Raw genomic sequence first — 12,406 nt, 5'->3', positions numbered from 1 at the left:
GGCTTATGAGCGATGAGGCCATAGTTACATGCAGGCCTTCCACACACATTGGTATTGCCTCCATTATGGCTTGTATTCACCCTCTCACTGAACATATGATAAATTTAAAATCTCAGTACAGTTTAGCTTATTTCTTCTTTTTGTCCCAGTTCATGATTAATTACCTTTTCAGTTACAGTTTTGCACATGCTAGTATTGACTAAATAATGTGAAATTGAACTGATTATAAATTATATTGAAACTACAGGCCTGGTGTATGAATTCATGCACCAGTGGGGTCCCTTAGTCTGGCCTGTGGGATTGAGCTGAAACCTGCTCTCCATCATCCCCTAAGGGGTCCTGGATTGCGAGAGGGTGCAGGCCAGGCGGAGGGACCCCACCAGTGCACGATCGGGGCAGGGAGGGACGCGCTGGAGGTTGGCCAGCCAGGGAGGGATTGCGGGAGGGTAGGGCGTGTTGTCTGGCCCATCTCGCTCAGTCCCAATTGGTGGGACCCCAGCAGCAAGCTAACCTACCAGAGTGTCTGCCCCCTGGTGTTCAGTGCACATCATCGGGACTGGTCTACCGGTTGACTGTCTGCCCCCTGGTGGTCAGTGCACGTCATAGTGAGCGATTGAGCAGCCTTAGCATATCATTAACATATTACGCTTTGATTGGTTGAATGGTCGACACTTAGCATATTAGGCTTTTATTATATAGGATTATATTATTATATCAAATTATAATCAGAGCATATCCTGAATCTATAAGATTTGTTTAAACTTAGAGGCAAAGAAATCCAGATATGACTATTATTTAGTTTCAATTTCATACATATTTTCTTCACATTTAATATATAAATGTGTCTTGTCTGTTTCTAACATCCTTTTTATATTATTTAATTTCTTAGGTTCTAAAATAACTGTCATAACACTGAAAAGTATTTGTTAGTTTTTTTAAATAAAAGCCATCTTTTAGCTACAGAAACATTTTCAGTTATTTTTTATAATTTTCAGAGAGGAAAAGCTTTGCATTTTCTCTCTATAACAATTAACAACCATGAGATTTCAGCTTGAATTGACTTTCTTATTTTCTTTAATTCTTTAGTTTTAAATTTTAGGTCTTGATACTTTAGTGACTTGTCAAGCTAAGACAGAGATGGAGATGGCCTTTTAAAAGCTCAGGGTAAACCACCCCCATAATATACGAATACTGTATTTCATTAGCTATAAGAAATGGATTGCTCAGTGCCCCTTGCCTATAAAAAGTAAGGCCAGGCTGACAAACTCCACTCTCTGTCATCACTAGACTTTCTTTTCTTTTTAATATTAGATAATATTTGTTTTGTCTATGATCTATTAGCAGTGATGAGCAATTAGTAAATTGCTAAAAAAGAGTTCTAGGCAAAATTAGATACTAGCATAAGCATAGGATTTTGTGTTGAAATTTTAAAGTTCTTTTTACAGTGTTTGCTGCCTTCAAGTGCTAATATTTAGTAGTGGCTGGAGGGTGTTTCTCCCAATAAAATAAACAGCATTCACATTCATGAACTTTCCAGTTGCTTACCTCTTTTGCTTTTTAGATCAAATGTGTATCTCACCCACCCCTACCCCAGGCTCCATTGACCTTACTGCCAGTGCATGGGGAACTTTGCAGAAATGCTTGGCCATTCAGAGACATCAGGGTCGTGGTCTACTTCAGTGATTCTCAGACTTGGTCCTGGGGAAGAACATAGGGAAACTCTGTTGTACTTGGAAGAACTTTACTGAAATACTGATTTCTTTTTCACATACTTACCTTTTCTGACACTGAAAGGACTGTTACTGTTCAGTTTTGGAGCTCACAAAATATCTGTATTTCTTAGGAGTAATTTTGACTTAATGACTGAAGTTAAACAGAATAAAAAATTTCCCAAATAAAAACTAGCCACTGTTACTTGCTCTGCTTTTGTCATCAAAGTCCTCAAGAGCTGCAAGTTTACCAAGAACATTTGAAACATTTGTTTCTTTGGATTATTCTTAAATAGCCAGTTATTTGAATTTCTAAGTTTTTGCCTTAATTGGATGGAGCACATATATCAAAAAGGGCAGATTTCAAAACAAGGGTGTACCACCATGCCTGTAGGACATGGAAATTAGAAATACCTGATTCTACTTAAGTTGTTGGTCTGATCTTTCACAATCCCTTCATGTATTAGGGATGACACTATGGTTCCTATTAGGAGTTCCCGTTTTCTTAATGAGTATTTCTAAGAAGTGAGAGAAGTTGCTCTCTTCCATCTCAGTTCTTTCTGTCTCTCTGTAAGTGTAGCCAGCCTTTTTACCCCTCGGACTTACTATAAAGCTGTATTACTGGTTTCTGGTCGATATTTAGCTTACAAACCATAATAGAGCTAATTTCTTGGGTAATTTAAAGTAATGCATTTATTAATAGAGTTTGCCTTTAGCAAATCAAGTTACCTGCTGGTAGTATTCTCTGTAGGGCATATAAACACACGTAGGAGCATGCGCATGTGTGTGTGTGTGTGTGTGTGTGTACAAAGTGGGGCTGTATATGTGTATGTTCTGTGTACTTACTCATGGTTCCACAGAGATTTGGGTTTTAGCCATGTGTCCAATTTTATGCTATTGATAACTTCTATTTTTAATAACAAAAAAAGAGTGACATTTGACAGTGGGTGAGTCCTATGTCCTCATGCTTGAGTATACTAGTAGTCTCATGACTGATATGGTAAAACCTCAATTAAGATGTTTCAAGAAATAGGGTTTTCTGAAGTCCTGGTGCTAAACAGAAAACCCCTTATATCAACATGGATGCCACTATTGGTTTCAAACCTCATTGGTGAAAACCCCCCTCTAGTATATTATTTCATTTTCTTGCTTAAAGGTACTGAGGGTGATAAATATATTTTAAAGAGAATGTCATGCCTTGTTTAGAATCTTGCAGTCATGAATATCAGTTTGTATCATGCAGGGACCTAGGGTTAGAAGATAAAAGATGATGGGCCTGAATCTATATTATGCTTGGGTCATATTCTCCAAAGAGAAGATAGTGCTGTACAATTGAGTTAATTAAGGACTCCAATTAATTGGATTCATTCTGGTTAATTGAGGTTTGCCTATTCTTGAATTATAATGTTGAAATGGCTTCCAGGTTTAAATGGAGCATAATCTACATGCCAGTCATGTGCAGAGGCAAGCCCTAGTTCTGGGGCCTCATGATTGTGTATTGTGGTTGCATGGGGACTTTGGGCTCATTCTGTAACATTCTGAAATTTTGCCTAATGGTCTCTAATTAAGTTTGCGGATGAAGCTCTTGCAGTGGATTCATTGAAGGCAAGTTCAGTTAAAGATTCTTCCTCTTCCTTCCTTTGCCATCATTTGCTCCCCCTTCCCCCTTCTCTTGTTTTTTCTCTCCCCTTCTCTTCTCTCATTCACTGTCAGGAAAGACTACCTTTGAAGGGACAATTCTGTACCGAGCTGCACCGGGAAAGACGGAGGGCCACAGACGTTATTACAGTGAGTGACCTTAACAGCAGGAGGCAATTGTAAAGATAAGATCTGGGTACTTGTGTTTTTTGATGCAGCTGCACTTTCCCGAGCTGCTCATGCTTCTGCCAAGTGTCTGTGAATTTCTGGTCCAAGGACATGGACTTATTTGTCTAAGATAAGTGCCATCTCCTTGGTGTACGCTACAAGAGCTTTCCCACCACCATCCCCTGGTGCTTTCTTGTTTGCTTTGTGCCTCTATCATGTGTGTGACATGGATGCATGAACCATGCGTGCAGAGAAGCAATCGGTAGCATTTGTCATGCATATGTATTTGTATCTGTATCTCTGGGCCTCGGGGGTGGTGTAAGACGGCCTTCTGTGGAGATGTCAACCACTTATGGTCATTGGAAACTAATAAACCATTTTTCCATTGTGTGGTTCGAAGAAATAAAAATTTGGCATGAAAGTCCATGCCAGAAATGATTATTTTGCTTTGCTCATTCAGCCAATCACCACACGGCAGACTTCTTTGGCTGTACCAATGTGTAGCCTTTTGTGTTGTGAAATAAAGCTGCCGAAAGTTGAGAGGAAGGAAATGAATGTGATTAATGGATTACTCTTGTGAAGCCCTTAGGACAGTTCCTGTCACACAGTAAGCACTATACATGTGAATTAAACATAAATCAAAATAGCCCATAGGTCTGAATTGATCAGTGCTGGAATATTAAGGTAAATTACACAAAAGTGGACAGTTATGTGATGGGCCAAAGCAAATTTGAGGAGACTGTTCTTTTTCACCTTGAAGAGAGACACCCATCTTAATGTGCATGTACACATATGCATACGTACATACATCTATGGAAGTTGAAAGAGAAGGTTCAGATGAGAGCACCAAAATTGTGCTTCTCAGACTGTCTGTGGTGAAGTGTATTTTTATTTCGGTTCCCAGGTGGACAGATACCTGCTTCTGTTGTACATGACTTTACTGTGCCCACACTGCTCCACCTGGGTCTCACCGCAGGCATTTGATAGACTGAGATGGATCTATGCCCTGTTCACCTACATGAGTCCAATGCCCACATCTGGAACTCAAACCAGTACCTCACTGTGTACCAGTAATGAGCCTTTCACAAACTGGCCCCAATATGCAGATGACACTAGGTTGTATTGCCTGAGAGTGTCACCTGGAGTTCTGAGTGTGACACAGGAACATTTTATAGGATAGTGTATGTAATGGGAACCAGTAGCTAAAAGATGCTGTACCAAACAGACATGAAAATGAAAAGTCACCTTTTCCCCCTTCCAACCAGAAGGAACTAGATTTCACCAACCCAGGTATTCAGATATTTAATTTACATATTTAAGGTTGATCGAAGCAGGCTGCCAGAATTTCTGGAAGAAAAATCTGCCGTGTGTTTCCTTCCCAGTTCATGCTTGTGTGGTTGAATGACTATGCGATCTCTCCCTGTGTAATATAAAGAGTATTTCTCACAGTGGTTAATATAAAGTTATTAAGATGAGTCTGGAAGTCAGCAAATCCCTGAAACCAGAAGCTCTGTGAAATCAGGATGGCAGTGATTGAAAATATTATGGTTCTAGCTAATGAGGAATTATAGAAGAAGCCTTCAAATTTTTCTTTTTGAAGAACTAAAACAGCCTTGCCCTAATCCATTTGCCCGGCTGCCTTCTGGTGGTGGTGGGTGTGGGGGGTGGGGGTGGTTGTGGTCGGGAGGATGGTGGTGATGGTTTCATTTCACTAACCATTTCTTTATTCTACCCTCAAATGGTTCTTTCCAAACCAGAAAAGAATATATAAGCCATTTATCACAAAGGAAGAATCCATACAGCAAAATGAGAACATGTTACAGGGGAAATTACACAATATTTAGACTCAAAAATTGTATCTCCAGCAGGGACATTTCTATAAACAATGAACAAATGGATAGCTAATTCAGGGGATGTCCATGTTTGCACACTCAAATCCAGCCCTGTAACTTGCACCCGACCCCTTGTGGTGGGCTATTCTCATTGTTCTGCCCTCTTTTCTTCATAAATGCTATTCTTTAGTTAATTAAAGTGTACACCATGGATCTTCCTCCCCCCTCCTTTTTTGGCTTATAAATCCCATTTTATTGAAACGGTGCCAACATGCACAGCCATTGTTTTAAGGATTTGATTTTGAAACTTGTTAGCAATTTATAATGACCTTTCTATATTTTGTCTGTTTTCATTTAACAGTTTCTTCCTGCACTGAGACTTCTTTATTTGAATGACTTCAACATTTTATGACATTTTATGTGAGCAATTATTTGGTGTATCATTCTTATGTACTAGGAGACCACCTTACCTATAGAAAGATAATGCACGATTGGCTAATAGAGAGCAAAATTTGATGGTGTACTTTCATCCCAAGGGCATGGTTGTCATCAGGAGATATATAGTAAATGTTCAGGAGCTGTCCTATTCATCTAGAGCAGTGGTTCTCAACCTTCCTAATGCCACGACCCTTTAATACAGTTCCTCATGTTGTGGTGACCCCCAATTTCATTGTTACAAATTGAACATAATTAAAACTTAGTGATTAATCACAAAAACAATATGTAATTATAGATGTGTTTTCCGATGGTCTTAGGCGACCCCTGTGAAAGGGTCGTTCGACCCCAAAGGGGTCGCAACCCACAGGTTGAGAACACTGATCTAGAGGCTTTTAGAGACAGGTTTAATGGCATACTTTAGTATTCCATAAACTATCCTTTGAATCCTGCCCTTTGATAGCATCACTGATGTACCAATCATCAAAGTAAGAATATACACCCAGAAATTAACTAGAAACAAATAGGCTCTTCCTTTTAGGAACATGGTTGTGGGCAGAGCCTGGGGAAAAAAGAATCTGGGGAGGTAAGTGTCCATGTTGTCTTGCTGATAACTATCTTGTGACTTTCAACACATGCCCCAAGGTCAAAGGAAGGGTGTCATATCCCCAGTGTTCTTCTTTGGAAAGGAGTTCAGCATTGGAGAAGTGATGGTATTAGAGGGAAGATGAGCTTGGGGGATTCTGGCCTTTGGGAGGGCAGCTTCCATTTTCTCTTTAACAAACACAATCATCTTGTCAGTCTCAATGTCAAGTTTGGTTTAATGCTTTCCTAGAGAAACATGTCTGTGTACATTTATTCCTTGTGAAGCCTTCCAAAGAGATTTAATTCTTTAGCAGTCATAATTTTGTGTGATTTCTTTAATTGCTAATTTGTTTAAATGGCTTTAGCTTTACAGTTTCCCTTTAGGAAATGTTACTTTCATTGCTAATTGCTAATTGACATGAGTCATAGAGATTGGAGGTACAGTATGTGGTACTGACTGGGCAGGGAGGTGAGGAGGGGCGGGAAAGGTTGCTATTGCACCGACTGTAGCAAAACACATTTGAATAAGAACCAGGCTCTGGCTGAGCAGAGGTAAAATGTCACATTTACAAAGAGATCATCTTTGAAATGAGATTTTCTGCAAAGTGTTGATTCACTTTGTAAGATTAAAGGGTGAGGCAGAGATATCAAACAAAAATCAGAGCTACCCAAACTCAACATATGCAACACTAAATGAAAAACCCAAGTGCAAGTTATCCTGTACCCAGGAACACTTTTAGAGGTGGTTCCTGACTGGCTGTGAGGAGCTTCATGGCTATGACTGCTTTTCTGAGCCATTTCTCTCCTGCTCCCCCCTCCTCTTCACAGGTTTAAGGGAAACCACAGGCTCTGAGAGTGATGGAGGTGACTCGAGCAGTACCAAATCGGAAGGTGCCAATGGAACAGTTGCAACTGCAGCAATCCAGCCGAAGAAAGTTAAGGGAGTGGGTTTTGGAGATATTTTCAAAGACAAGCCAATAAAGCTAAGACCAAGGTCGATTGAAGTAGAAAATGACTTTCTGCCGGTGGAAAAGGTACGTTCAACAGTTTCTCTTTCATTTCAACTTAATGTGGAGTATCCAAAAGTACTTTGTAGGGTGTGGTGTCTGAGATGTCCTGCGCCTCCTTTGGGGTTCCAGTGTCCTCAAATACTAGCCGCTCCCCTTTACACATAATCCCTCTGTGTGGAAACAGCTTTCCTCCAAAGGCTCATGCTTGAATTTGCTGCTGCTTTTCTTTTTTTAATTTAAATTTTATTTTTCAATTACAATTGACATTCAATCTTATTTTGTATTAGTTTCAGGTGTACAGCATAGTGGTTAGACTAGCATATACTTTACAAAGTGTCCCCCCTGATATTTCCAGTATCCACCTGGCACCATTCGGAGTTATTAGAATATTATTGACTACTAGAGGTCTGGTGCATGAAATTTGTGCACTTGGGGGTGGGGGTGGTCCCTCAGCCCGGATTGCAATAAGGCACAGGCCAGGCCGAGGGACCCCACCAGTGCACTATCAGGGCTGGGGAGGGATGTGGGAGGTTGGCCAGCTGGGGAGGGACCACAGGAGGGCTCCTGGGCATGTCTGGCTCGTCTCGCTCAGTCCTGATCGGCCGGACCCCAGCAGCAAGCTAACCTACCAGATGGAGCGTCTGTCCCCTGGTGATCAGTGCTTGTCATAGCAAGCAGTTGAGCGGCCTTAGCATAGTATTAGCATATTATGCTTTCATTGGTGAATGGACGACCAGACTATTAGCATATTAGGCTTTTATTATATAGGATATTCCCTATGCTGTACTTTACATCTTAGTGACTATTCTGTAACTACCAATCTACTTCTCAATCTCTTCACCTTTTTCTCCCAGTCCTCCATCCCCTCTTCCCTCTGGCAAGCATCAGTCTGTTCTTTGTGTCTATGAGTCTGTTTCTATTTTGTTTGTTCATTTACTTCGTTCTTTTAGTTTTACATGTAAGTGAAATCATATGGAATTTGTCTTTCTCTGACTGGCTTATTCCACTTGCTGCTGCTTTTCTTACTGATCTCCTAGCTCTGGAATGTTTCCCAGTTTGACTTTTCAAATGGACCAGCACTTCTCCATTTTTCTCCCCAGAGAAGACCCTCATGCTTGGACACAGCTAAACAGATGGCCTTGATATTTTTCACGCAACCCCCAATCCCTTTCCTCTACTTGTACATTTCTCTGATACTTTGTGCTTGGAGGTGTTGCCTGATTCTGCAGTAGAGGAAAGGGGTTGTGCATTTTTTCTTTAGGAGTTAGGTGGGAATGATTTCGGACTGCCTAAAGGAAGTCTCCCGCATGTGTGAACGATGGTGACTCCCTGGGTTGTTACCATCAGGAAGCTGGCTTTTTCCTTCTGCCTCTGGTTCTGGGTTGGCGTTAAACAGTGTGTTGCTGCTGAGTACGCGGTTGCCACAGCAACACACCCAGAACCATCATACTTGTGGCTGTTAATGACGTCTACTGTGGTACACTTCTAAGCACCATAGCCTTGCTTAGGATTTGATAAATACGATGGAATTTTCCAGATTGTAATAAGCTACACTTGTGCTGTGCTTGAGGAATGTTTGTTAATTTGATTTAGTGCTGAAATGTTTGCTTTGATGTTTGTGCTGGCAGGCTTGAGGGATAGGGCATTGGCAAGATTTCTAATGCAGGTTTATTGGTAGGTTTTAAATATTGTTCATTTTTTGATGAGATGACATTTTTAAAGTTGCATCATCTTCTGCAGCTGTAGAACTTTCATCCACCTCCCTCCCCACTACTTCCCAGCAACCATGCCTGGTGTCATGCATTAGAAACAGAATCTGAAAAGGAAACTTTTGGACACTTAATACCATCAGTAGATATTCACTTAATACCCTATGAAGAAGGTGGAAAGGGCAGATGTTTAGAAATGAAAGACTTTCATTTAAACTCTTCTTTTGTTGAACTTCACTAAGCCAGTATTGTTTCTTTAAGTAATCAAGTTCGTAGTATCCCAGCTTGTGAGCTCATTTCAATTTCACATGGTCACTTTGAGATTCCTGTAAATATTTACAAAAGAGCAAGTTCCCATCTTGGGAAGGAATGATGTATGCAGTTTTCCTTCATTTCCTTCTAGTAATTGAAATGACCCTGACCATTGACTCAATGCCCTTCCCTCACTTAATCTATCCCAGCCCCCTTTCTCTTCCTTAAACATGCCACACACACTCCCACTTGAGGACCTTTGCCACAGAGTGCCTGGACACTCTACTTCCACCTGCCCATCCAGTGTCCTGCCACTCTTTCCAGGGAACTTGGCTCAGACCTCACCTTTTCAACGAGGCCTGCCCTGGCCTAGTCATTCTGAAACCTGTCCCTTTAGCCCATCCTGATTACTTGCACTGCATTTTGTTTTGTTTTCCAAAGCATATACCCCCTTCTAAAATAATATTCATGTTTACTATGCTTATTATTTGTTTGTTCACTGATGTATGCTATACGTTTACAACAGTGTGTGGCACATAGTGGGTGCTCAGTAAATATTAGTTGAATAATATTAAAACTGTATTAACATGGCACTTTAGAGATTACAGACATCTATAAAATGAGGGGTCTGGGTGGAATAATATAACCGTTATATAATTGAAAACGTAGTGGTTATATGGTTCACTGCATCTTTGTGGAACAGAGAGATTTATTGCCTTGGTCTTGGAAACATGCGATGTTAACTTCATTTTTTTGTATCTTGATTCATGATTTGTTTGCAGAATGAAACCATGTGCTGGCAGCAACCTTAACCCGCTTCTTATTGTGAAGCCTCTGGGGAAAACATAAACTTCCCAGCCTGCTTTACTGGCTATGAACAATTTTTACAGTTTCTAAGAGGATTCAAAACTCTGTCCACCCCCCGTTGTTGGCGCCATGGATAGTTGCATAGATTTATGGACCCATTATGTTATTGCACAACTTGGCATGAGAGCTGATGAGTGTGATCATGTTTTACTAGTGTACAACCTGGTTCTCATCATGTTTGAGATGGTTTTGTGTCCAACATTCATGTTTAAGGAAGGAAGTTTCCTTTGAAAATTGAGCTCACTGTTGATTTTATAGAGGAACAAATTGAATGTCATGTGACAGCATTTGTTAGGTGAGGCCCAAGCAGGTCTTTCACGCAGGTTGGGGTAGTTGGCCTTCTGACATGGCTGGTGTGATAACTTGGATGAAGGAAAAAAGGAATCAGATAATTGCTACCAGCTGTAAGCATCATATTATACTTTTCATTCAAGTTGGCCAAGTTTTGAGATCCATTTTTCAGAGTTAATTTTGTGCTGATCTTATCTATGTTTAATTCACATCCCTCTCCCAGAGTGGTTGAATGATGATGATTCTACACCCAGAAGAGAGACTTCATAACACTCCCCACCCCCAACAATAAGGAAATAATGAATATTCTTGCTTCTCCTATTGAGCTATAAGGAAGAACCCCATTTATGAGTCTTTTTAATACTACCAATTAGATATACCTGTGAATGATTTGTTTACTGCACCATTTAACTGAAATATTTACACATTAAATGATTTAATGTATGGGATTTTTCTTCCAGTACATGGAAGATGGGAGGGTGGGGCACAGAGTAAACAAGATTGGTTATGAGTTGATAATTATTGAAACTCGGTGGTGCTACATGGGGGTTCATTACACTATATTTTTGTATATGTTGGAAAATTCCCTTGATAAAAGGTTAAAGAAAAAAAAGAAACTTGGCAAATGTGCCATTTAAACTAAGCCCAAAGGTAAGTATGTATTATATACAAATAATGGAAAATACAGTGTGACTATGGATGAACCAGTTAAATATCATAAGATTAGAAAGGCATGGCACCATTGTCCTAGCTGGTTGCCCTTGACAAAGTCGCTTAGCCTCAATAGAGCCATCTGTAAAATGGGAATACTCTTTATACCTATCCTAAATCATAGAACTTTTAAAAAAGTTATATAGCTAAAAATACTTTGAAATTATAAAGGTAATTCATTTCAACTAGTATTTTCTAAGTGCTCACTATATGCTTGGTACTGGGTACACAGTGGTGAACAAGACCTGGTTGCCACCCCTCAGAGAGCTGCAGAAAAGTAAACAATAGTACAGTGTGGGGAATTCTGTGACCAGGCTGAGAACACAGTGCTGTTCTGTAGGAGCCCTCGGGCGTGGCAGGAAGTGGTGACTTGTTAGGGAGGCTGGAGAGTATATGTTCATGTGGGTGGGTATCCACTTCCTCCAGGAAGTGATGTTTAGAGCCATAGTAAGTGATGTTTTTCAGGCCTACAGGAAGTGACGTTTAGGCTGAGACCCATGGGTCCAGTAGACATTCATCAAGGAAAGGAGCTTAGAATTATCGAGGTGAGAAGAGCAACATGTATAAATGCTTTGAAGGGAAAAAGAAATGACACAGAGCGTGTGTCATGGTTTCAACAGGAAGTGGGGAAAGATGATAATGGAGAAAGAAGCAGGGTCCAGATTAGGAAGGGCCTGGTAAGATATGTGGAGTTTAGACTCGATCTGGAGAACAATAGGGTGCTATCAATGGGGAACTATTTTCAGCACGAGAGTGACATGATCTGATAGGTGGTTTAGAGAAAGTATTCCAAGATACAGTGGGATGAGTGGATTACAGAAGACAGGGTAACTAAAATTCAGGAGAGAGGTTAACAGAAACTTATAGTGGTTCTCCCAATAAATTCCCCCAATCTAGGTTCTAAACCAGTTAATGAATAAGATGAATCAGTGGATGGAGAATCAAAATATTATTTGTGCTCATCTTTTCAGTATGGATAGCCATTTAACTCAGCACTGTTTATCGAAAATATTGTCCTTTCTGTGCTTCACCTTTGTCATAATTTAAGTGACTGTGTATGTGTGGGTCCATTTCTGGACTCTGTTCTGTTGGTCTATTTGTCCTTGTGCCCATTCTATACTACTTTAATTACTGTAGCTTTATAGTCAGTCTTGATTTCTGGCAGTGTAAGTCCACAATCTTTGTTCCTCTTCTTCAAT

At 40.3% G+C, this 12,406-nt stretch overlaps 1 protein-coding gene across 6 annotated transcripts in view; it reads left to right on the top strand.

The window, feature by feature from the left end:
• SH3KBP1 (SH3-domain kinase binding protein 1) overlaps nt 1–12,406 on the top strand; it is a 274,936-nt gene that overhangs the window by 132,073 nt on the left and 130,457 nt on the right. For 3 of the 6 annotated variants that reach the window (XM_014543458.1, XM_005870951.2, XM_014543457.1), the window contains 2 exons: nt 3,423–3,497; nt 7,196–7,401. In XM_014543458.1, the coding sequence (XP_014398944.1) occupies nt 3,423–3,497; nt 7,196–7,401 (281 nt within the window). Of the gene's footprint in view, nt 1–3,422; nt 3,498–5,708; nt 5,768–7,195; nt 7,402–12,406 lie in introns of those variants that run through there. The other 3 variants (XM_014543459.1, XM_005870952.2, XM_005870954.2) reach the window with 2 other exon arrangements.

The sequence above is a fragment of the Myotis brandtii genome, unplaced genomic scaffold, assembly GCF_000412655.1.
Source record: "Myotis brandtii unplaced genomic scaffold, ASM41265v1 scaffold326, whole genome shotgun sequence".
Classification (NCBI taxonomy): domain Eukaryota; kingdom Metazoa; phylum Chordata; class Mammalia; order Chiroptera; family Vespertilionidae; genus Myotis; species Myotis brandtii.
The sequence above is the reverse complement of the archived record's forward strand: the minus strand, read 5'-3'. Positions and strand labels throughout refer to the sequence as shown.